Genomic DNA, 22,535 nt, shown 5'->3' with positions numbered 1-22,535 from the left:
ATAACCTCCAGCATCAGTGGCAACAATAATAACAGTAATGGTGCCATTGACCCTATAAATACCATTTGCAATGGTGTCAGGGGCCCCCAATATTGGTGTAAGTGACCACAATAATACGCACATTGCTGGTCAGTGGCAGTGCTATTTCAAAACCCCTGCATTGGTGGTTAGTGGCAGTGCTGTTAGCCCCTGGCATTGGTCAGTGGCATGCCGTTAATACCCCTGCTTTGATAGTCAATGACAGTGCTTATAATATTTCCCACCACACTACTGGCCAATGGCAGTGCCATTATTTCTCTGTACTAGTGGTCAGTGCCAGTGCTGCTAACCCCCCATCCCATCCTGCACTGGTTGTTAGTAGCAGTGCTGTTAACATGCTCCCCTCACTGGTGGTCAGAGGCAGTGAAAAGCCCAACTCCACACTGGTAGTCAGAGGCAGGGTTATTTAATTCCACTAAATTTTTAATCACCAGTTGAGACTCCCACGCCGCCCTCTTTTCCTAAAAGACAACAGCAGATTGTGACTATAGTTCTACTGTCGGGCAGATTCATTCATTGGCAGGTGCAGGAACACAGAGTCTCAGCACCCTGCTGTACTCTCCAAAGTGCCCAACAGGTGGCAGACCCTGCTCTAGACACATAGGACTGCACAGAGAGCAGGTGTACTGACGAAATCTCCAACCACATTATTTCCGGTGAGTGTACACTGGGAATAATTGGAGATTTCGAGCACTTGGTGTTTTCACACAACACCGGCAGCCTATACACCCGAGTACATGGTATAATTAGTGTAGATTCTTACTCCGCCCGATAGTTGTCGCCGCCTTGGAGGCGGTCATGATTTTGGTTACTAGCAAGCGGTGTAAGAATCTGCACTAATTATACCATGTACTTGGGTGTATAGGCTGCCGGTGTTGTGTGAAAACACCAAGTGCTCAAAATCTCCAATTATTCCCAGTGTACACTCACCGGAAATAACGTGGTTGGAGATTTCAGCAGGTTGGAGTTTTCGTCAGGACACTGGCAGACCCCAGGCTTTATAGTATGCTCCTTCACCCATGGGCAACATAAAAAGGTTATGTAGGGAGGTGCGGGGTTGAGGATCTGTGCCAGCACAGACAGTCCCACAACAGAAGATTGTTAATAATGTGCAAGCAGGACCATCTTTATTATTGATTAGACCCTGGGCAAACATTTTCTTGGGCCCTCCTATATTCAGTTATCAACAATTTGCAGGCAGTTCGGGCTCAAGGGGCAGGTGCTTTGAGCCCCCCAACAATGACTGGGCCCGGGCAACTGACCCTTTTGCCCTGTGTTAAAGATGGCCTTATGTGCAAGGAAAAAGGAGGGAAGGGGTTGGGGCTGTGCTAGGGAGTTGACTCTATAGCTACACTATCAATGTGCAGCACATAGCCTGTGCAGAAAGCAGAGCTATGGAAGGGCCCCAGAAACTCCACCCACTACAGGTTGCCTGCAGAAAACTACCAGGAGGGGGCAGAGACAAGGGTGGTCATCCTGCACAAGGAAAGGGACCAGCAGTGACAGGTCTTGATTACAGGAAGCTCTTGCATATAGGCAAAGTGTACACTGGAATACTTCAAAGATCTAAAAAATACACAAAGCACACCTAGATTCCAGGAAGAATACACATGACAAATGAATTTAGACAATATCTGCTTATCCCAGAGTTCAGCTATAAGCATGAAGAAAAAAAAGAGGCTGTCTGCTGAGATGTACATCTAATATAAAATATGAACATGTCAAAACTGGAAGGAGCATCTAAAGAATTGCTGGTCTCATGGTAGAAAATATTAGGCATAATAAATAAGAAAATCAATAAAGCATTTGACACTTTTCTTGTGTTATGGTCATATTAGTCCTGCACCAAATCATGAAAGATGTGCAACAGTTTTCTCACTATTTCCAACTGATGTAACAAATTCAGGTAGTTTTTAAAGTGTCACATAGGGATTGATCTTCTAAACGTGGATCACACAGAATCTGATGCAGGTGTGCATGGTTGTCAATCAGCTTCTTTTTTTTTTTTTGTTTTATTTCAGACAATTACATTTTCATACATTTACATCATCTTTCCTTATATACTCAAGAAGATAGAAAAAAATAACAATAACAGCATAGAAGATGCAAACACCCTTTTAACCCCTCCCCTCGCACCCACCCCCCTGCATCTCACCCCTGTTGCCAATGGTCTTCGTCACCTATCTCTTATTGCTTCACCTCAGCCTTCTATCGTTTCCTCAATAAAACTTTAAGTTTTTTTAAACTCTCTCCAGATCTTTTCATGTCTATCTAAAAACTCCCTTTATCTTTAGGACTTAAATATTCAATTTCTTGTATAAATTCCACTCTCCTAAACCACTCTTTAATTGTTGGAGCCTCTAGTTCCTGCCACATCTTTGGTATTGCTTCCTTAGCTGCTACCAGCAGACTAGGGATCAATGTATTTCTTTATGGTTTAACATTATGGAATAAACACACCCATGGATCGTCCTTAACCTCAATTCCTACTATATCTTTTATTAACTGCCTGATCTTTTGCCAATAAACCACTATCTTGGGGCATTCCAAACCATATATGTGCCATTGTACCAATCTGGGGGCAACCCCGCCAACACATAGGGGATTTTTCTGGTTGTATTTTATTTACTTTCTCAGGGGTTATATACCACCTCACCAGGCTTTTATAATTCAGCTCTATTGAGCTTATATCTGTTGTTACCTTATGAACTACTTCCACTACTTTCTTTCTTTGTTGGGTATCCAGATGTCTAAAGCCCCGTACACACGCAACAATTATCGGCCGACCGATAGTCCGTCTTTTGTCCAGAGTGGTGTTTTGTTGGTTGGAATGTGCCTAGGCTGCACACGAATTTTCTCGCCCAACACAAATCTACTTCAGAAGAGATGTCATGTGTTGGTTTGCTTTCTTTGTGTTCTTTCTTCTCTGAGCATGCCCAGTCTTGCTCATCAGATTTTTCCCTGTCGAAATCTGTACTGACTGAAGGAAAATCGGACGTGTTTTGACGGCGGACAAAAATTTTATAGCCTGCACACCAGATTTTTTTCGGGCCGAAAAGTCAGAGTTGGTTGTCGGAAGCATCATACTAACAAGCCGAAAAATCGGCAGATCGGTCGTCGGACGAAAATTCCCTGCCGATTTTCGACGCGTGTGTACGAGGCTTTAGTCAATCAGCTTCTAACTTCAGGTTGTTCAATAAAACCTGGAAGCTGATCAGTTTCTATGCAGAGCTGCATCAGATTTTTTTACTCTGCAGCTTGAGTAAATCTCCCCCTTAAGCCCCGTAGACATGATCAGATTATCGAACGATCTGTTGTCCGTTTTTTGTGGCATGCTAGTCTGATGTGGAAAGTGAAGAGGTTATAATCTGTACTAATGAGATGAAAATCGGACGTTGTTTTGACGGACAACAAAAATTATATAGCCTGCACATCAGGATTTTGTCAGCCGAAAAGTCAGAGTCGGCTGTCCAAAGCAACATACTAACAATCTGAAAATCGACAGATCGGTTGTCGGACAGATTTTCCCTACAGATTTTCTTATCGTGTGTACGGGCCTTTAGTGTGGTATGAACGGGCACACAAAAAACAATTGTTTTCTATGTGCTTTAGCAGTGACATGTGTATACCCAGTAGGGAAAAATACAGGGCACTGCAAATAGAGTGAACCAAAACATAATGCAGGGTTTCAGAAAGGAGAAAGCCCTGCAGGTAATAACACCATGCAACAGGTACCAGCATGTATGAGAGGTACACCCAATATAAAACATGCCCATACCTAAACTAGAGGGAAAGCAACCAGTGCAGCACTGGGCTTCTGCAGCACAATATTAATAGAAGACTTTAGGGGGAAAAAAATTGACCCTGCAGGTAATAACACCATGCAGCAGAGTCTGGCTAGGGAGATATACATCTAATATAAAATTTGCATATCCTGAAGCTGGTAGAAAGCAGTGCTAGGCTCTCTGCTGCACTTAAAGTTCCTAAGAGCACAGTGGCCTCCATAATCCTCAAATGGAAGACGTTTGGGAAGACCAGAACCCTTCCTAGAGCTGGACGTCTGGCCAAACTGAGCTATCGGGGGAGAAGAGCCTTGGTGAGAGAGATAAAGAAGAACCCAAAGATCACTGTGGCTGAGCTCCAGAGATGCAGTCAGGAGATGGGAGAAAGTTGTAGAAAGTCAACCATCACTGCAGCGCTCCACCAGTCGGGGCTTTATGGCAGAGTGGCCCGATGGAAGCCTCTCCTCAGTGTAAGACACATGAAAGCCCGCATGGAGTTTGCTAAAAAACACCTGAAGGACTCCAAGATGGTGAGAAATAAGATTCTCTGGTCTGATGAGACCAAAATAGAACTTTTTGGCCTTAATTCTAAGCGGTATGTGTGGAGAAAACCAGGCACTGCTCATCACCTGTCCAATACAGTCCCAACAGTGAAGCATGGGGGTGGCAGCATCATGCTGTGGGGGTGTTTTTCAGCTGCAGGGACAGGACGACTGGTTGCAATCGAGGGAAAGATGAATGCGGCCAAGTACAGGGATATCCTGGACAAAAACCTTCTCCAGAGTGCTCTGGACCTCAGACTGGGCCGAAGGTTTACCTTCCAACAAGACAATGACCCTAAGCACACAGCTAAAATAACGAAGGAGTGGCTTCACAAAAACTCAGTGAATGTTCTTGAATGGCCCAGCCAGAGCCCTGACTTAAACCCAATTGAGCATCTCTGGAGAGACCTAAAAATGGCTGTCCACCAACGTTTACCATCCAACCTGACAGAACTGGAGAGGATCTGCAAGGAGGAATGGCAGAGGATCCCCAAATCCAGGTGTGAAAGACTTGTTGCATCTTTCCCAAAAAGACTCCTGGCTGTATTAGATCAAAAGAGGGCTTCTACTAAATACTGAGCAAAGGGTCTGAATACTTAGGACCATGTGATATTTCAGTTTTTCTTTTTTAATATATCTGCAACAATGTCAACAATTCTGTGTTTTTCTGTCAGTATGGGGTGCTATGTGTACATTCATGAGGAAGAAGAATGAACCTAAATGATTTTAGCAAATGGCTGCAATATAACAAAGAGTGAAAAATTTAAGAGGGTCTGAATACTTTCCGTACCCACTGTATATACTGTAATCACCTACATAGGTTCCTCCCCTTTCCTGTGGGCAATGGGCAGGACCAACTGGTATCTAAGCCAGCCAACAGCCTCCATAGTTGCCAAACACTTCTATTGCTTTACAATAATGCCATATAGTCAAATGCACAAAATGGATACATTGGAAATGAATTAAAAAATAATGAATGATAGATTAAATTGAAAAAGAGTAATGTTACATGGAGAATCAAATCACTGTGCATCCTATGTTCTCGAGGCTTCTCCAGTATCCTGGCTTTTGGGGGTCAACCCCCCACCTCATTGATCTCCCCTTGTAGGTGATTACAGTATGTATTTGGGTCTGCTGAAAGAAAGACCAGTTTTGAGGAAGGGAGCGTGACTCCGGAAACGTGTCAGCTGTCCAAATACAGGGACATGTTCATTTCCACATGTGATGGATTCTCTATATGGGATTTTTGCTCTTCATGCCTGTATGTCTTTGGCAATTTAATAAACTTTTTTAAAGGTGTCCACGGGTAATGCACTAGGTGTTTGCGCCTCATTTTCGCTTTTCATAAAGCATGCACATCTCTAGGCTGGAAGAAGCAGCAGCAGCCTGGGCAGTGCTGGGCTCCCGATGTAAAATATTAAAGTACTGCATCAATTTAGGAAAAAGAAAGCCAAGCATCTAATAACTTCATCCATACAAAAAAAAAAAAGAAAAAAAAACATTGGCCATGCGCTGTACAGCCAACATAAAGCACGCACACCCCTAAGTTAGAAGGAGTAGCAGTAGCCAATGAAGAGCTGGGCACCTGGTGCACAAATATGAAACAATTCTAGTAAGGAGAAAGCCCAGAAGGTAAGAACACCATGCAACAGAGGCTGTCTAGAGAAAGGTACACCTTATTCAAAGTATGCACATTTCTAGGCTGGAAGAAGCCAGCAGTGCAGTGCTGGGCTTTCTGATGAAAATTTTTTAAACATAATGCAGTGTTTTAGGAAGGAAAATTTCCTGCAGGTTAATAACACCATGCAGCAGAAAAGAGACTGGCTGGTGTGATGTTTTTTTTTTTTTTAAATATATATATATATATATATATATATATATATATATATATATATATATATATATATATATATATATATATATATATATATAAAGCATGCAAATCCTTAGGCTGCAAGAACAGCAGCCACTGAAGTGATGTGCTTCTGGTGCAAAATGGATTCTGTGTGGTGAGATATACATCCAATATAAAGCATGCACAGCCCTAAATTGGGATCGCTGTGCAATTCTGCTACCGGAGTCAATATATTAACACCCCAAACGCAGATCACAAAGCAGTGCATTTGCCTGCACCAGATCACATGATACCACAGTACCAGCGCGTTTTTAAAAGTAGCGCATTCACATTTCAGCCCGTTCCCTGCACAGGAACGTAGACCGATTCCAGCGTGAATTGGCCCTTAAACATGATATTAGGAAGGAGTGGCCCATCAGGTTCTGTGTGGGGAGACTGTGTTTAACCACTCTACTACCGCTCACAGTAATACTACTGCGGCAGAGTGGCTCGTTCCCGTCCAGTCACGTAGTATTAACGTGACTGGACTCCTCCCCTTCTGGGCGGCGCTTGCGCGCCGCCGGAGGCTCGCTCCCGCTGTTTTCATTCACAGCGGGAGTCGGGCCAGGGGAGGAGCAGCGGCGATCGCCGCTGCTCTTACCCGATCGTCGGGGATCGAGTCTGGAGATCCGCCCGCTGTGTGTAAACACAGCGGGCGGATCTCCATAGTGACAGGGAGTGACAGATCGGACTGTTCAGCATAGCTGGACATCCGATCTGTCCATGAATCACATAGTCACCTCCCCCCCTACACGTCAGTAAGCACCAGGCATACATTAACCCCTCCCTCTCCAATAAAATTAACCCCTTCCCTGCCAGTGTCATTTTTACAGTAACAGTGCATATATATAGCACTGATTACTGCAGTAATGTCACTGGTACCCCCAAAAGTGTCAAAAATGTCAGTCAGGGGTCCGGTCTGTCCGCCGCAATGTCGCAGTCCCGCAAAAAAAATCGCAGATCGCCGCCATTACGCGTTAAAAAAAAAACACCAAAAATGACAGAAATCTTTCCCTTTGTTAGTAAACGCAATAACTTTTGCGCAAACCAATCAAAATACGCTTATTGCGATTTTTTTTACCAAACATATGTAGCATAAAACAAATTGGCCAAAAACTTTTAAAAAAATTGGTTTTTACATCTTTTTTGGGGGGAATTTCATATAAAAAAATGTGAAAAATATTGTTATTTTTTCAAAATAAACGCTCTTTTTTTGTTTATAGCGCAAAAAGTAAAAATCGCACAGGTGATCAAATACCACCAAAAGAAAGCTCTGTTTGTGGGAAAAAAAGGACGTAAATTTCGTTTGGGTACGGCGTCGCACGACCGCGCAATTGTCAGTTGAAGTCGCACAGCGCCGAATCGCAAAAAGTGGCCTGGACGGAAGACAGCAAAATCCTCCGGTTGTAAAGTGGTTAATAAACTGTAAGTGCTGTACATAGGTAGGTAGGTGCAGAGCTGGATACCTGGTGCAAAATATTAAACAATATAGGAAGAAAGCCCCCTTGGGTCCTGTGTGGTGAGACTGCATCTAATATATTTGTAGTATATAGGTGTAGTGCTGGGCACCTAGTGTAAAATATTAAACATAATGTTGCGAAGCAGAATGTGTATATCTAATATAAAGCATTCGTAGCTTGAAGCTGGAAGGTCAGCAGCCAACGAAGTACTGGGCACCTTGTGCAAAATATGAACAATGATACATAATATTAGAAAGGCGATGCACCCTTAAGCTGGCCATACATTATACTATTGTATTATTCAATTTCCTTTACATTTAACTATGAAGTGCAAGGGCTTCCATGATCGCATACAATTTGGAAGTGTTTAGGTTTGACCTCTTATTATTATATGGTTTTGATAAACCTAAAGGAAAATTGTACAAGAGGATTGTAGAATGTATGGTCAGCCTAGGCTGTGTGTGGTGAGACAAGTGCAATATATAGGTGCAGTGCTGGGCACCTGGTGCAAAATATGAACCATAATGTATAATATTAGGAAGGAGAAAGCTCCTCAGATTGTGTGTGTGGTGAGATAAGTGCAATATATAGGTGCAGTGCTGGGCACCTGGTGCAAAATATGAACCATAATGTATAATATTAGGAAGGAGAAAGCTCCTCAGATTGTGTGTGAGATAAGTGCAATATATAGGTGCAGTGCCGGGCACCTGGTGCAAAGTATTAAACACAATGCATAATATTAGGAAGGAGAGAGCCCCTCAGATTGTGTGTGAGATAAGTGCAATATATAGGTGCAGTGCCGGGCACCTGGTGCAAAGTATTAAACACAATGCATAATATTAGGAAGGAGAGAGCCCCTCAGATTGTGTGTGTGGTGAGATAAGTGCAATATATAGGTGCAGTGCTGGGCACCTTGTGCAAAATATGAACCATAATGTATAATATTAGGAAGGAGAAAGCTCCTCAGATTGTGTGTGAGATAAGTGCAATATATAGGTGCAGTGCCGGGCACCTGGTGCAAAGTATTAAACACAATGCATAATATTAGGAAGGAGAGAGCCCCTCAGATTGTGTGTGTGGTGAGATAAGTGCAATATATAGGTGCAGTGCCGGGCACCTGGTGCAAAGTATTAAACACAATGCATATTAGTAAGGAGAAAGCTCCTCAGATTGTGTGTGTGGTGAGATGTACATCTAATATAAATCACACACAGCCTCAAGCTGGGAGCAGTGTTGCACCTTGTGCAAAATATGAGCCATAATGCAATATGAAGAGAAAGCCCCTCAGGTTGTATGTGGTGAGACAAGGGCACTATATAGGTGCAGAGCTGGGCACCTAATGCAACATAATGCATAATATTAGGAAGGAGAAAGCCCCTCAGGTTGTGTGTGGTGAGACAAGTGCAATATATAGGTGCAGAGCTGGGCACCTGGTGCAACATAATGCATAATATTTGGAAGGAGAAAGCCCCTCAGGCTGTGTGATGAGATGTACATTACTATAAATCATGCACAGCCTGAATGTAGGAGCAGGGAATGCAGTGTTTGGCTTGTGGTGTAACATATTACATATAATGTTAGTAAGGAGAAGGCTATGTGAGACGCACATCTCTGTGAGGAGCAGCCTATGCAGTGTTGGGCTTGTGGTGTAACATATTACATATAATGTTAGTAAGGAGAAGGCTGTGTGAGATGCACAGCTCTGTGAGGAGCAGTCTGTGCAGTGTTGGGCTTGTGGTGTAACATATTACATATAATGTTAGTAAGGAGAAGGCTATGTGAGACGCACATCTCTGTGAGGAGCAGCCTATGCAGTGTTGGGCTTGTGGTGTAACATATTACATATAATGTCAGTAAGGAGAAGGCTATGGGAGATGCACAGCTCTGTGAGGAGCAGCCTATGCAGTGTTGGGCTTGTGGTGTAACATATTACATATAATGTCAGTAAGGAGAAGGCTGTGTGAGATGCACAGCTCTGTGAGGAGCAGTCTGTGCAGTGTTGGGCTTGTGGTGTAACATATTACATATAATGTTAGTAAGGAGAAGGCTGTGTGAGATGCACAGCTCTGTGAGGAGCAGCCTATGCAGTGTTGGGCTTGTGGTGTAACATATTACATATAATGTCAGTAAGGAGAAGGCTGTGTGAGATGCACAGCTCTGTGAGGAGCAGTCTGTGCAGTGTTGGGCTTGTGGTGTAACATATTACATATAATGTTAGTAAGGAGAAGGCTATATTAGACGCACAGCTCTGTTAGGAGCAGCCTATGCAGTGAGTGCATTGCTGGTGTAACAATGTATAGAGACAATGATCTCACACACATCTATAGGCCGCCTCTCCCCTCCTCCTCCTCCTCCTCCTGCTCTCAGGCTGTGTGGCCAGCAGCACACACACACACACACACACACACACCATAGGCAGCCTGTATAATGGAGCAGCCTCCCATCTGCCTGCCCCCCTCTCAGCCCTTTGAAGAGCTGCACGGCCGGCTGCCCCTGTGAGCCGGAAACCTATTGGGCGATAAGCAGCAGGCTCACATTTCCCAGTGTAGAAGGAGGAGGAGGAGGAGGGGTGAGCAGGAGGCAGGAGGTATTTTGGCGCGAAACAAGTTGCACCTCCCAAGTAGGACGGCTGATGAAGCAAAGAAGGGAGGGGGGAAGGAGGTGGGGTGAAATTGGGTCTTGTCTCTTCTCCCTGTCTCTCTCCCTCTCTATCCGCCTCCCTTTCTCCCGGGTGTGTCATTTTTTTTTTTTTTTTTAACTTAATAATATCCAGCAGCTTGGAAGTGCAGGCAGTGACAGTGTGCAGAGTGCAGGGAGAGGAGGGAGTGCTGTACAGCCAGGGATACACACAGGTAAGCAGCCTCTACATTGCCTGCCATTGCTGCACAGTGCACTTGTCTTCCAGGATGCCCTGTCCTCCTTCTGCCAGTGCAGTCATTGATGGTTACCCATAGCAACAGGCATGCACAGGTCCAGAGGCAGGGTGCTGTTGCTAGGGGTTACAATTGGCACATCATCACCCCTAGTTGTCACACCTTGTAGGCTGTCAGAAGAGGAGCAGCTAAGGGTTGATCTAGCAGTTCCCCATTTTTAAAGATCTGAGATCAATTTGTGTGTGTATATGTATGTATGTATGTATGTATATATGTATATACACACATTTTTTTTCTATTAATAATAATAATAATATTCTAGTTGATTTTATTTATTTATACATATTTTTTATTTTTTTTCGCATGCATGCATTTTTTGTAAATTTGTTTTTTATAATTTTTGTTTAGCATGCATTTTCTGTGATTTTGTTTCAATTTTTTGCATGCATTTTTTTGTGATTTTTGTTTCCTCCTGTTGCCCTTGTTGTAGTGATGCACCCAGCATCTCCTGTCAGGGCTGCCAGCTGGTACACTGTGGGCACAGCTCCACTTAGAACTAGTGTCCTGTCTTTCTAGGGAGTGCATGCCGTTATTCTAATCGGGGTGAGGGCGGGGGTTGCAAAAGTGATTAACGTCAAGCGATGTGATCTGTCTAAATGACATAACTGAGTGTGTTTGGTACACAGACCTATAGATGCCACCCAGGAGCGGTCTGTACAGCTTCTCTTTTTTTTTTTTTTTTTTTTTGCATCTTTATCCATTCAGCAGGCACAGTGCAGTGAGATCAGTCTGTGTGGGTGTTGCTAGCGAATGGTGCAGAGCCCTGTTTCCAGGAGCAGAGCCCCTGTGCATCCTTTTGCTTGCTCCCCCCCCCCCCCCCAAAAAAAAAAAAAAAAAACCTGCATGGACCATTGGCAGTTTCATCCTATTGCTGTTCACCTGGATTTGAGTCTCTGTATCCTAGTCGTGACTGGAGTCTATCTCTCTCTCTTGCAGATAGTGGCTGGCTGGGTCTTTGGATAAGCTGTCTCTGGTCGTTTTCTTGGTAAGCCAGGAGGAGCGGAAAGATGCCCGGGGTGGTGAGCAAGAACCCCGACCTGGAGTTTGACTCCCTGCAGCCTTGTTTCTACCCAGACGAGGATGACTTTTATTTGTGCGGACCGGACTGTGCTCCCCCAGGAGAAGACATCTGGAAGAAGTTTGAGCTGCTTCCCACTCCTCCTCTCTCCCCTAGTCGAGCTGGGTTACAGAGTGACCCGTTGTCTCCTGGACAGGGTCCCCTACTCGAGTATGGCTTACCGGGGGACGGGGATGCTTTGGATTGGGCTTCCGAGTTCCTGCTGCTGCCGCCCGAAGCTGACTTGCTGGGGGGTTCGGGCTGGGGTTTGCCGCAGAGCAACGAGCTGGGTTTGTCCCCTTGCAACCTCAAGTCCATCATCATTCAGGACTGCATGTGGAGTGGCTTTTCCGCCAGGGAGAAGCTGGAGAGGGCTGTCAACGAGAAGCTCGGGAAGGCTACAGGGATTGTAGAATCTGGAACCCCCAATCAGACTGGCACCCCTACCGCCAGCAACCTACTGGGGCAAGGAGAGGATCTGAACAACCCTGCTGCTCACTGCGTGGACCCAGCTGTGGTTTTTCCTTTCCCAGTCAATAAGGGAGAGAGCGGCAGAAATGCCCAGGCTGCTACACCCATCAGTGCCATAGCCTCAGCTGCTGTGCCATCCTCTGTACCCACCAGGGGTTGCAACCAGCCGTGTCGAAACAGCACCAGCTCTGGAGATGAGAGTCACAGTGAGTCTGGTAAGTAGAGCATGTGTGCTTCTGGTACTCCGTAGTAGTCTACACATAACAGACATTGAGGTACCTTTGTGTACATTGTACTATACATGTAATAACAAAAAAATTATATATAGTTTTTTTTTTTTTTTTTTTTGAGGCACATAGTTATGTTGACTTACATGTATTTATGTCTTAAAAAAAATAAAATAAAATATATACATTTAATTTTTTTTTTTTTTTAAAGTAAGGTTGTACTGTATGTTGAGAGTTATACATATTCCATAATGGTGCCACCAGCAGTGCAGCAACCTCTAGAAGCCAGTCTAAGCTTTCTTCAGCATGGGCATGGAGTGTACTTGACACATCTTGGATTGCCTGCTATGGGTTTCTGTACAGCACCATCCTTAAAATGTTTGGTATATTCCCAGAGGGCCTTTTAGGTACTCCAGGGAAGATCTACAATCGTTGGCATTGCCACTTCTTACCCTGGCCCTATGTATACATAGGTCCTGCATGGACATGGAGTGTACTTGGCACATCTAATTACATGCAATGGGTTTCTGCACAGCACTGTCCTTAAAATGTTTGGAATAAGTTCCATTTTAAGTGTTCCACATAAGGTCACCAACCGTTGGCATTGCCACTTCTCACCCTGAATGCATAGGTCCTACACGGAGTGTACTTGGCACATCTGAGTGTCTGTCTGCTATGGGTTTCTGCACAGCACCATCTTTTAAAATGTTTGGAATAAGCCCCTTTTTAGATGTTCCACAGAAAGTCATCAACTGTTGGCATTGCCACTTCTCACTCAGGATCTATGTATGCATAGGTCCTGCATTGACATTTAATGTATCTGGCACATCTGAATGCCAGCTATGGTTTTCTGCACAGAACTAGCTTTTAAAATGTTTGGATTAATCCCCAAAGCTCTTTCTAGGTGTTCCACAGAAGGTCACAGATGGTTGACATTGGCACTTCTCACTCAGGACCGAAGCACTTTGAGTTTGTGGGTGTGTTGAGCAGAGTAAAATAAAAGCTTCATCTGTAAAAAGTCTTGATATCAAGTTATTACTTGTAGGCAATGCCTAGCTTGGTGTGTCTTTTTATCCTCTGAAATAATGGGTGCTGTAATTTACAATTGAGGTTTAGTATTATTTACGTCAATCATTTGTTTTCAACATAATCTCCCTTTGTGCTGCTCGGTGATTAGTTGTAGCTCTTTTGAAGGACCTCTGGGCTGACTCTTCAATCTTACGCTGACCCTTTGATGGATTTTGATGCTCTATGGGCTAAGAATCTCTTCTGCATAGAATCAGGTTTGAATAGTAGGAAGGTAGCTGTTGTTTGTTTGGAAGTAAGATGCATTCAGCAGCATATTCAAGGTTAGAAGCGAGATTTACTCAGGTCAAGGGCAGGCAGCTCTCTGCAATATTCATTAGCTGTAACAGTAAGCAGCGGACTGAAAAAAAAAAAAAAAAATGTTCGTTTTTTTTATTAGAATAGAAGCTCTTGAAAGCGCTGACATGGTAACTCCAGCTCACAAAGTCCTTTTCTCTTTTGACCTCACTCATATAACAGGCGTAGCGCAGGCCACTCAATCAGCCGCCCATTGAGCTGGGAGGCCAGCAGATGGCGGTGTTTTTTTGCTTTTAATTTTGAAAGGGTTCATTGAATTAAAAGAGACCTTTTTAGGCAGCTGAAGCGGCAGACGGGGTTTTCTGTATATCTAAAAGGTAATCCTATCATGTTAGTTACTAGTAACAGATGCCTGGCAACTTAAAGAGCAGCTTCTCAGGCAGAATTACAGCGCCATGTTGCCAGCAAGCCCCTCAGTCTACCCTTTATCCCACTGCCCTACTAATTAGGATATAGCTATTTAAGGATTTCTTTTCCTCTTTTATTAGACCTCCCCGTTTACATTTTTGTATATACATTTATATTTTTAGAATGGTAATTGGCTCCTGTTTGCAGGGTTTGTATTAAATAGCCAGCTACCATGATAGCCAGCTACCACCTCATTCAAGTAAAACCTCCTTTCTCATCAAGGGGTTCCTCTCAAAGGTTGCTAGGGGTTCCTCTGCATCAAACAGTTTCTGACTCTTAGGTAACCACTGACACCAATGCTCTTTTAAGCTATTTGTAAAGAGGGGGCCCTCTTCCAGAATAAGAATAAGTGGGGCATTCTCCAATGTAACAGGGTATTCCCCCCTCCCACTGACTACCAATGTAAGAGTGTATTCCTGTCACTGGCCACCGATGGAAAGGGGGGCGTGCCTCCCTCTGGCCACTGATGGAAAGGGGGGCGTGCCTCCCTCTGGCCACCGATGGAAAGGGGGGCGTGCCTCCCTCTGGCCACCAATGGAAAGGGGGGCGTGCCTCCCTCTGGCCACCAATGGAAAGGGGGGCGTGCCTCCCTCTGGCCACCAATGGAAAGGGGGGCGTGCCTCCCTCTGGCCACCGATTGGAAAGGGGGGCGTGCCTCCCTCTGGCCACCGATTGGAAAGGGGGGCGTGCCTCCCTCTGGCCACCGATTGGAAAGGGGGGCGTGCCTCCCTCTGGCCACCGATTGGAAAGGGGGGCGTGCCTCCCTCTGGCCACCGATTGGAAAGGGGGGGGCGTGCCTCCCTCTGGCCACCGATGGAAAGGGGGGGCGTGCCTACCTCTGGCCACTAGTGTTCATTTTGACAATTAATTTAGATTTAGTTTTAGTCAGTCTTTTGAATAAAATGCCATTTTAGTTTTCGTCGTATTCTAGTCTACTAAAATCGAATAGGTTTAGGTAAATTGTAATGCATTATTTAAACATTTCATCAGAATTTCCAAATTAATTATAAACTCCTGGAGTGAAAATCGTACATGTTATTATTTATGGTATTAAGGTTTGAACATGCACTACAGACACAGAAGATTGAGAGCCCATTCACATTAGCGCAACTTGTCAGGCGACTTGTCAGCCTGACAAGTCGCGCTTGGTCGCGGTCCATTGATTAGCACAGGACCCGTTCTAATACGAGCGACACAAGTCGCTCCGACTTAGAAAAAGGGTCCTGTACTACTTTGGGGCGACCTGGAGGCGACTTGCATAGACTTCCATTATGTGAAGTCTCTGCAAGTTGCGCCAAAGTCGCGGTGCACGCGACTTCACAGGTCGCCCCCCCAAAGTCGTGTCGCGCTAGTCTGAATGGGCTCTTTGCCATTGTGATGTATAATGTCTTTATAAATAAAACCAAGTTTTATAAACAAACACTTTTTTTTTTTTTTCTTTTTGAAAAACACAAGTGCAACTTTAAAATACAAAAACAACCCCCCCCCCCCCAAAAAAAAACCTGTAAAGTCTATTGGCTGTAATGTCATTGCACATAATATCTGAATATATTATCAACATTAGTTTTAAAGAAAAAATAAAAGAAAAGTCTTTTTCTTAATTTTTTTTTTTCCCTCTTTCAGCAGCTTGATAGATGCCCCTTACTTATGCTTATGCAGTGGTGCAATACATGTTTAAACTTTCTTGTGCTATTATTACAGGCTCTGGATGGAATTGTGTTGCCGATTTTGAAATGGCCAGCAGAGTAGTGTTAAAAGAGAAGTCTGGGTTTTTTTTTCCAGAATTCTACTTGCCCAGGTTTATGCAGCTTCGGTCCGATGCTGCATCTGTCCCCCGGCGCCTCTGCACTGATAACTAAATGATCGAACACCGCCGATCCCTCAGTTCTGCCAGCTCCCCCTGCCAGTCACCACTCTTTGCTCTGCCCCCCTCCTCGCTCCATTGGATCGCTGAGCTGTGGAGGGGCGGGGAGCTAAGAGGCTGAGACGGGTGTCGGTTGGACTGACTTCTGTGACGTCGGCAGAGAGTGGACTTCAACCTGCTCTCTGCTGAAAACGGGTCACAGGAGTGCAGAATCCATAGATGTACAGTCAAACGAGCTTTGACTGTACAGCTCCTTTTTTATTTTGATGTCGCTTTTTGATTTCCTTTTAGTCCTAGTCTTTTGACTAAAATATAATTTGTTTTAGTCTTATTTTAGTCTGATGACTTTTAAGGCCCCTTTCACACTAGCAGACTGTTCGCATCCGCCTGTCAGTTTTTCAGGCGGATCTGAACGGATGCCCCATGCATCTCTATGGGGCATCGGATGTCAGTGGAGACATCTCTGCTGACATCCGATTCAGTCTGTCAATTCTGGACGGATGGAAACCCTATTTTCCATCCGTCCAGCGGATCGGATGATAATGGACAGGTGGTCCGTTCTCATCCGATTCCCCCGTAGAGAACAGCGGGGACCTGACGGCTCTGTCTCCGCACAGTGTGGAGACAGAGCTGCCATCTGCTTGCTCAGCGGAGGATCGGCGGATCGATCCCTCGCTGAGAAAAACTGAGTCCGCCGACAGACTCCCAAGTGTGAAAGGGGCCTTAGTCGACAAAATGAACACTGCTAGCCACCAATGCAAAGGGGGTGTGCCTCCCTCTGGCCACCAATGCAAGGGAGGATGTTCCCCAATAATCTGGCTGTAGATATAGTCTGTATTATGAGGGTTTCCTTTGTGTTAAAACTTGCTTTGATGGCTCGTCAATGAATGTGAGCATCGGGTATGGACAGTAATCTTCGCTCCTATGTTTGAGCATGCCTCATTTGCATGTGGTAGCTACAACCATATGAAAGAGAATTTCACAAGTTGTTCTTCCAATGTGTAGAAGGGGACACCTAGTCTGTGAGGGTGGAAGAACTAGAGAACAGCAGCTCTGCTTTCTCTGCAAATCTAGGAAGGTAAGCCTGTTAATTGGTAATTATTGATAGTTCTTATTGTAAATCAATATTCTGCTTTCTGTTTATTGTAAGTAACTGTGTTTTTTGAGGCAATTTAAAAAATGTTATGTCTTTTAATGTATGCATGAAGGTGCTTTGGTCTGGGGTGGCCGTAGGTGTCTTAGGATTGTTTGCATTACACCTTGGGGAGGGGGGGGGATCACGTCAACAGGAGACTGGCTTTGTTTTTAGTGCATTGCGAAGGTACGCAGCTTTGGGGCAGCAGAACACTAGCATGGCATTTGGGACACAGTTGCAATGTTTATAGCGCACTATCACACAGCAGTAAGGTGTGCAAAACTCCACTGATGCCATTGCACAGAACTGAGGTGCCCAATAATGCCAGTAAGCAATATCTTTCCATAGTATTCAGTACATAAAAATGCTTGTGAAACTCACCTAGGTGTGAACCCCTCCCAATGTGAACTTGCTAAGGGCAGGTTCACAGGGAGGATCTTTGAACATTCGCCTTCCTACATAAGTAGAGGGGAGGGGCTTCCACAAGCTGCTGATCCAGAGGGCGCTCTAAGTACATCTTCAGATTTTGGATTCAGTTTATGCATATTTTCATATTTTCATCCAGTCTGACATGGTGCTGATATGACTACAGAAATTGCTAAGATCTTTGTATTTATTAGATACAATAAACCAATGGTAGTTTGCTACAAATATGATAATGTGTGTTCGTTTTTGATCTATTATGTAGCTATGCTCACTAGGGTTATGGTTTCCAGATATCCTTCATCTTTCACATCTAATGTCATCTGTGTCTCTGGACAATTAATTATGAAATCTCTTCCATCCTATGGATGTTGGAACTGAAGAACACCAAGCTAGAAGCTAGGCTGGGCTTTTCCAGCTTTAGGTCCGGCACAGATACTGACTCACGACTGTTGATGATATATATGACTGGTAATGATAGCAGTTACAACAAATTGCTGTTCAATTAATAAGCGGGAGCTGTGTATTGAACACTTTTCACCGCTCTGTTCAATCAGCAAATTGAGTGAATCTAATCCTTTTTACCAAAATTTTTTTTATTTCAACATATATGTGTAGAGTTGTTTAATCAGCACATAATCACAAACATCATTAATTGATATACATTTACATGATTCATGCTAAATAGGATCTGCTTTTACAAGCTTAGAAAAATAGGCAATACAAAAAAATAAATGGCGGTTATCTAGAATAAGTCGGAATAGACCAAATTGTGGATCAATTCGCCCATGTCCACTTGCTGCCCTCCATAGGCCCCTTTCACACGGGCTTTCCGATCAGGTCCACCTGTCAGTCTTTCTGGCGGACCTGATCGGACACTTCATGCACCTCCTATGGAGTGGCGGATGTCAGCGGAGACGTCTCTGCTGGCACCCGCTACTATCTGATCCAATCCTGTCTGTGAAATCTAGAAGGATGGAAACCCTATTTTCCATCCGTCTGTAGGATCGGATCGGATAAAAACGGACAAGCAGTCCATTTTCATCGCATCTCCCATAGAGGAGAGCGGGGATCTGACAGGTCTGTCTCTGCAAAGTAAGCGGAGACGGACCTGTCATCTGCCTGCTCAGCGGGGATCGGCGGATCGATCTCTGCTGAGCAAAAAGGAGTCTGCCAGCCGGAAAGACCATGTGAAAGGACCCTTAGGGCTCTTTCACACGGAGCGGACCGCATTGCGATCCGCTCCGGCACTTTTTTTTTTTTTTTTTCATGGAGCGGATGACACTTGTGTCATCCGCTCCGTATGTCCGCATATCATCCCATCCGTTTGCGGATGATATACGGACATAATGTAAGTCTATGGGGATTGCGGATGTCAGCGGATGACAACGCTGACATCCGATTTTTTTTTTTTTTTTTTTTTTTTTTTTTTTTTTTTTTTTTCCCATCCGTTCCTTTTTTTAAACGGAACAAAAATAGGGTTCTGTTCCGTTCCAAAAAACGGAACTGAACTGAGAGGACGAAAATCGGATGTCAGCGGATGGTCATCCGCTGACATCCGCAATTGCCATTGACATACATTATGTCCTTATATCACCCGCAAACGGATGGGGTGATATACGGAACGCCCGTGTGAAAGGGCCCTTACAGAGAGTAAACGAGGTTGATTTACTAAAACTGTAGAGTGCAAAATCTGGTGCAGCTGTGCATAGAAACCAATCAGCTTTCAGTGTTTTTTTTTTTTTTTTTGGTCAAAACCTTAATTGAAGAAGCTGATTGGCTACCATCCACAGCTGTACCAGATTTTACACTCTCCAGTTTTAGTAAATCAACTCCAATGTGTTGAGTCTAGCAGCGCTTGGCACTCTTTGTTTCTACAAGCATAACCACATTAGGGTGTTAGGAGAACTGCAATCCTTTCTGTGAAAACAAACTTACTTTGTTGGTGTCCCCAGGCCTCTAACAGCCTTCCACACATACAGGGATTTAGTCTAAGCTCCTGTGTGTCTCTTTCATGTTTGTTTCTTGACAGCTCCGAGGAAGCACTTCCTTACAACAGCTGTCTTATTGGCTGGAAACCAAATGCCCGGCTTAGAGGGGCCTACAGATCTGACCAGCAGCGCACTGTTTTCGGAACAAACCCAGCGATTGTCTCTCCCAGGCAGATGATTTGTACAGTTATAGTGTGCACTTTTTATTTCTCCCCAAGCACAGCAAATCTCCAATTTATGTTATTCACAATGCGTCTAAGAAACTGTACAATTTGTGCCATTGTGCCTAATCGAATAAACTTAGGAGAGGTTGTGACTAGTGATGAGTCAATCCATCCACAAATTGGGTAAAGCTGGGGAATACGTTCCACAATTTGCAGCTTTTCGGCTTCGGTAGATCTCGGAGAAAAACTATAGCCATTGAATATTTATTTTTCATTTATTTTTATTTTTTTCCCTGGGAAAGGTTTTGAGGGCAGATGTGTATTATTCCATAGAAATGTAAGCAGAAGGCCAAACCTCTTGTGTCAGGGGGGCACCCTAATACAAGGGTTCTTTAAAAAAGTTTCCCTACTTTTTTAACTCTAAATGTATAAAGTGCAGAAACATTTTAAAGATGCCCTTGTAGTTATTTCCTACTTCTATGTGTTTTTATTTTTGGTGTGTTTGTCTATACACACATTCAGTTTGCAAATGGGAATAATCTCACTGGTGCTTTAGATTGCTTGAAAGTTTGTGATGAAATCTTGTGTGTCTAATCTGTGTGTAGCTTTTAGTAGCCAGATGGGGTAATCTAGGAATAGAGAGAGAGAGAGAGCATGGGCTTCAATTGACTGAAAAGATTCAACAAAGTTAAGCCAGCTATAGACGATTGACCATCCAAGAGTCAAACCATGTATTAGCAGGCTGATTATACCCAAGTCGATCCATCGATTTGATTTGGGTACAACCAGCATGTTTTATTTTTCATGCGATTATAGCTGCTAGTAATAGTCATTGTGTGTTCTCCCTGCAGAGACAGCTCCCCCCCCCCCCCCCCCCGCCCACTGTGAGAACACAATAGCTCTGCAGGAGGGATTCCTCCAACACTGTGTTGATGGGGGGGATTGGCTTTTTTTTTTTTTTTTTTTTTTTTTTTTTTTTTTTAACCTGTTGGTTCAGGAAAGAAAATCGCACCATCTATGGCCAATTTTAGTGAACAGTTATAGCCCTCCGTCCCTTATAATCGCCACTGCAGATGAGCTGCCAGCTTGTGTGTCAAAATCTGGCCATTGGAATCTCCCAGAGATATAAAAAAGCAGTGATTAAGCCTAACCTCCATATTTAAACTTTTTTTTTTTTTTCTGGAAAGTCCTTTAAAATATGGTTGGCAAACGTTGGTTTACTTGATTTCTGCTTCATCAGGTGGCTTAGTGGTGCTTTGTGGCTCCTCAGTTTGAATTCCGAGTTTCCATGCTCTCTACTGCTTGCATGGATTTCCTCTGGGTACTCCGGTTTTCTCCCACACTCCAAAGACATGCTGTTAGGTTTATTGTCTCTTATGTAAAATTGTCCCTAGTATGCTATTCCACTGAATGTACCCCCAAGAAGGCTGCCCCGCCTCCTTTCTGTCCCAACACCAATTCAATCAGTGCATTGAGTCCCAGGAAAGGAGCGGGGGGAAGCAATAGAAGTCTTAATGAATCGATGTATAGTAATCCTAATGGTTTTCTTTTTTTTTTTTAGATGATGATGAAGATGAAGAAGAAGAGGAGGAGGAGGAGGATGATGATGATGAAGAAGAGGAGGAAGAAGAAATAGATGTTGTGACAGTGGAGAAAAGGCGATCCTCTTCCAACAGAGCAGTTACCTCCCCAACGATTTTACGCTCAAAAAACATCAACCCTGCCTCGACAAAGAACCTGCCTACTGAACTCATTCTTAAGAGGTGCGCTCCAGTCCATCAACAACACAACTATGCCGCACCCTCACCATACATGGACACAGAAGAGGTAGCTCCACCTCAGAAAAAGCAGAAAAGTGAGGCTCCCCGACCTGTAAAGAATGTGGTACAACCAAAGTCTAAAAGCTCCAGCCCTCGCAGTTACGACTCTGAAGACAGCGAGCGGAGACGCAACCACAATATTCTTGAACGCCAGCGCCGCAATGACCTGAGGTCGAGTTTTCTTACCTTAAGGGACCATGTACCAGAACTTGTTAAAAATGACAAAGCCGCAAAGGTTGTTATCTTGAAAAAAGCCACTGAATATGTTCATTCCCTTCAGGCCGAAGAAGAAAAACTATTACTAGAGAAAGAAAAATTGCAGCTTAGACAGCAACATTTGGTTAAGAAGATTGAAAACTCCCGGACTTGCTAAACATTCTGTCTTTTTTTTTTTTTCCCTCTTATTCTGAACTGTCACTGCCACTTTGCACAATTTTTGATTCTTTAAAAGGAAAATAAAAACAAAACAAAAAAAAAAAAAAAAAACAGATTTAAGCATTTTTGACGTTACGAATGTTGGCTTAATTTCAAATCCAGTTCACTCTACAGATGAAATACAATTTTTTGTATTAGATGTTATTTTGATTTGTGGTTCTGAAACAACTGGATGATATCTTTCGAGGAGTTAAGTAGACTGCCAAATAATTTACTGTTGTGTTATCTCTGTTTTTGGATATATATTGTTTTGTTACTTATGTAGTTTTTATATGTTTTCATGTGTTTTTTTTTTTTTTTTTTTTCTGTTTTGTTTTTTATTTTGTGCTGCTGATATCTTTTTTTTTTTTTTTTTTTTTTTTTTTAATTCTTTTTTCGTAATGGCCTCAGTTTTATTTTTATTTTTTTATGGTGCTCATTTTGTAACAGATGTTACTGTTCTGAGGTTAGCACTTGTACCTCTGGAGGAATTTCTGTATATACCATTAATGCTCCTTCTTCTTTTTT

The 22,535-nt window shown here is 43.7% G+C and overlaps 1 protein-coding gene across 4 annotated transcripts; it reads left to right on the top strand.

The window, feature by feature from the left end:
• The first annotated feature begins 10,437 nt into the window (after nt 1-10,437).
• Nucleotides 10,438-22,268, top strand: MYCN (MYCN proto-oncogene, bHLH transcription factor). 4 transcript variants are annotated; one of them, XM_082251684.1, is made up of 3 exons: nt 10,438-10,569; nt 11,587-12,384; nt 21,335-22,267. In XM_082251684.1, the coding sequence occupies exons 2-3, from the start codon at nt 11,658-11,660 to the stop codon at nt 21,964-21,966; spliced, it is 1,359 nt and encodes a 452-aa protein (XP_082107810.1). In that variant the 5' UTR covers nt 10,438-10,569; nt 11,587-11,657; the 3' UTR covers nt 21,967-22,267. The 4 variants fall into 4 exon arrangements, with proteins under 4 accessions (XP_082107810.1, XP_082107813.1, XP_082107812.1 ...); XM_082251687.1 differs by having other exon boundaries at nt 11,587-12,393; nt 21,356-22,267; XM_082251686.1 differs by having other exon boundaries at nt 11,587-12,393; nt 21,347-22,267.
• Nucleotides 22,269-22,535: the final 267 nt, after the last annotated feature.

Source organism: Pelophylax lessonae (genome assembly GCF_965119305.1).
Source record: "Pelophylax lessonae genome assembly, chromosome: 3".
Taxonomy (NCBI): domain Eukaryota; kingdom Metazoa; phylum Chordata; class Amphibia; order Anura; family Ranidae; genus Pelophylax; species Pelophylax lessonae.
This window is presented reverse-complemented; position numbering and strand designations above follow the sequence as displayed.

Excerpts from the sequence above, each read along its gene's own strand:
- MYCN (XM_082251685.1), top strand. The coding sequence starts at position 11,658 with ATGCCCGGGGTGGTGAGCAAGAACCCCGACCTGGAGTTTGACTCCCTG. Across the intron at positions 12,385-21,334 it reads CTCTGGAGATGAGAGTCACA|ATGATGATGAAGATGAAGAA; the intron begins GTGAGTCTGGTA and ends TTTTTTTTTTAG.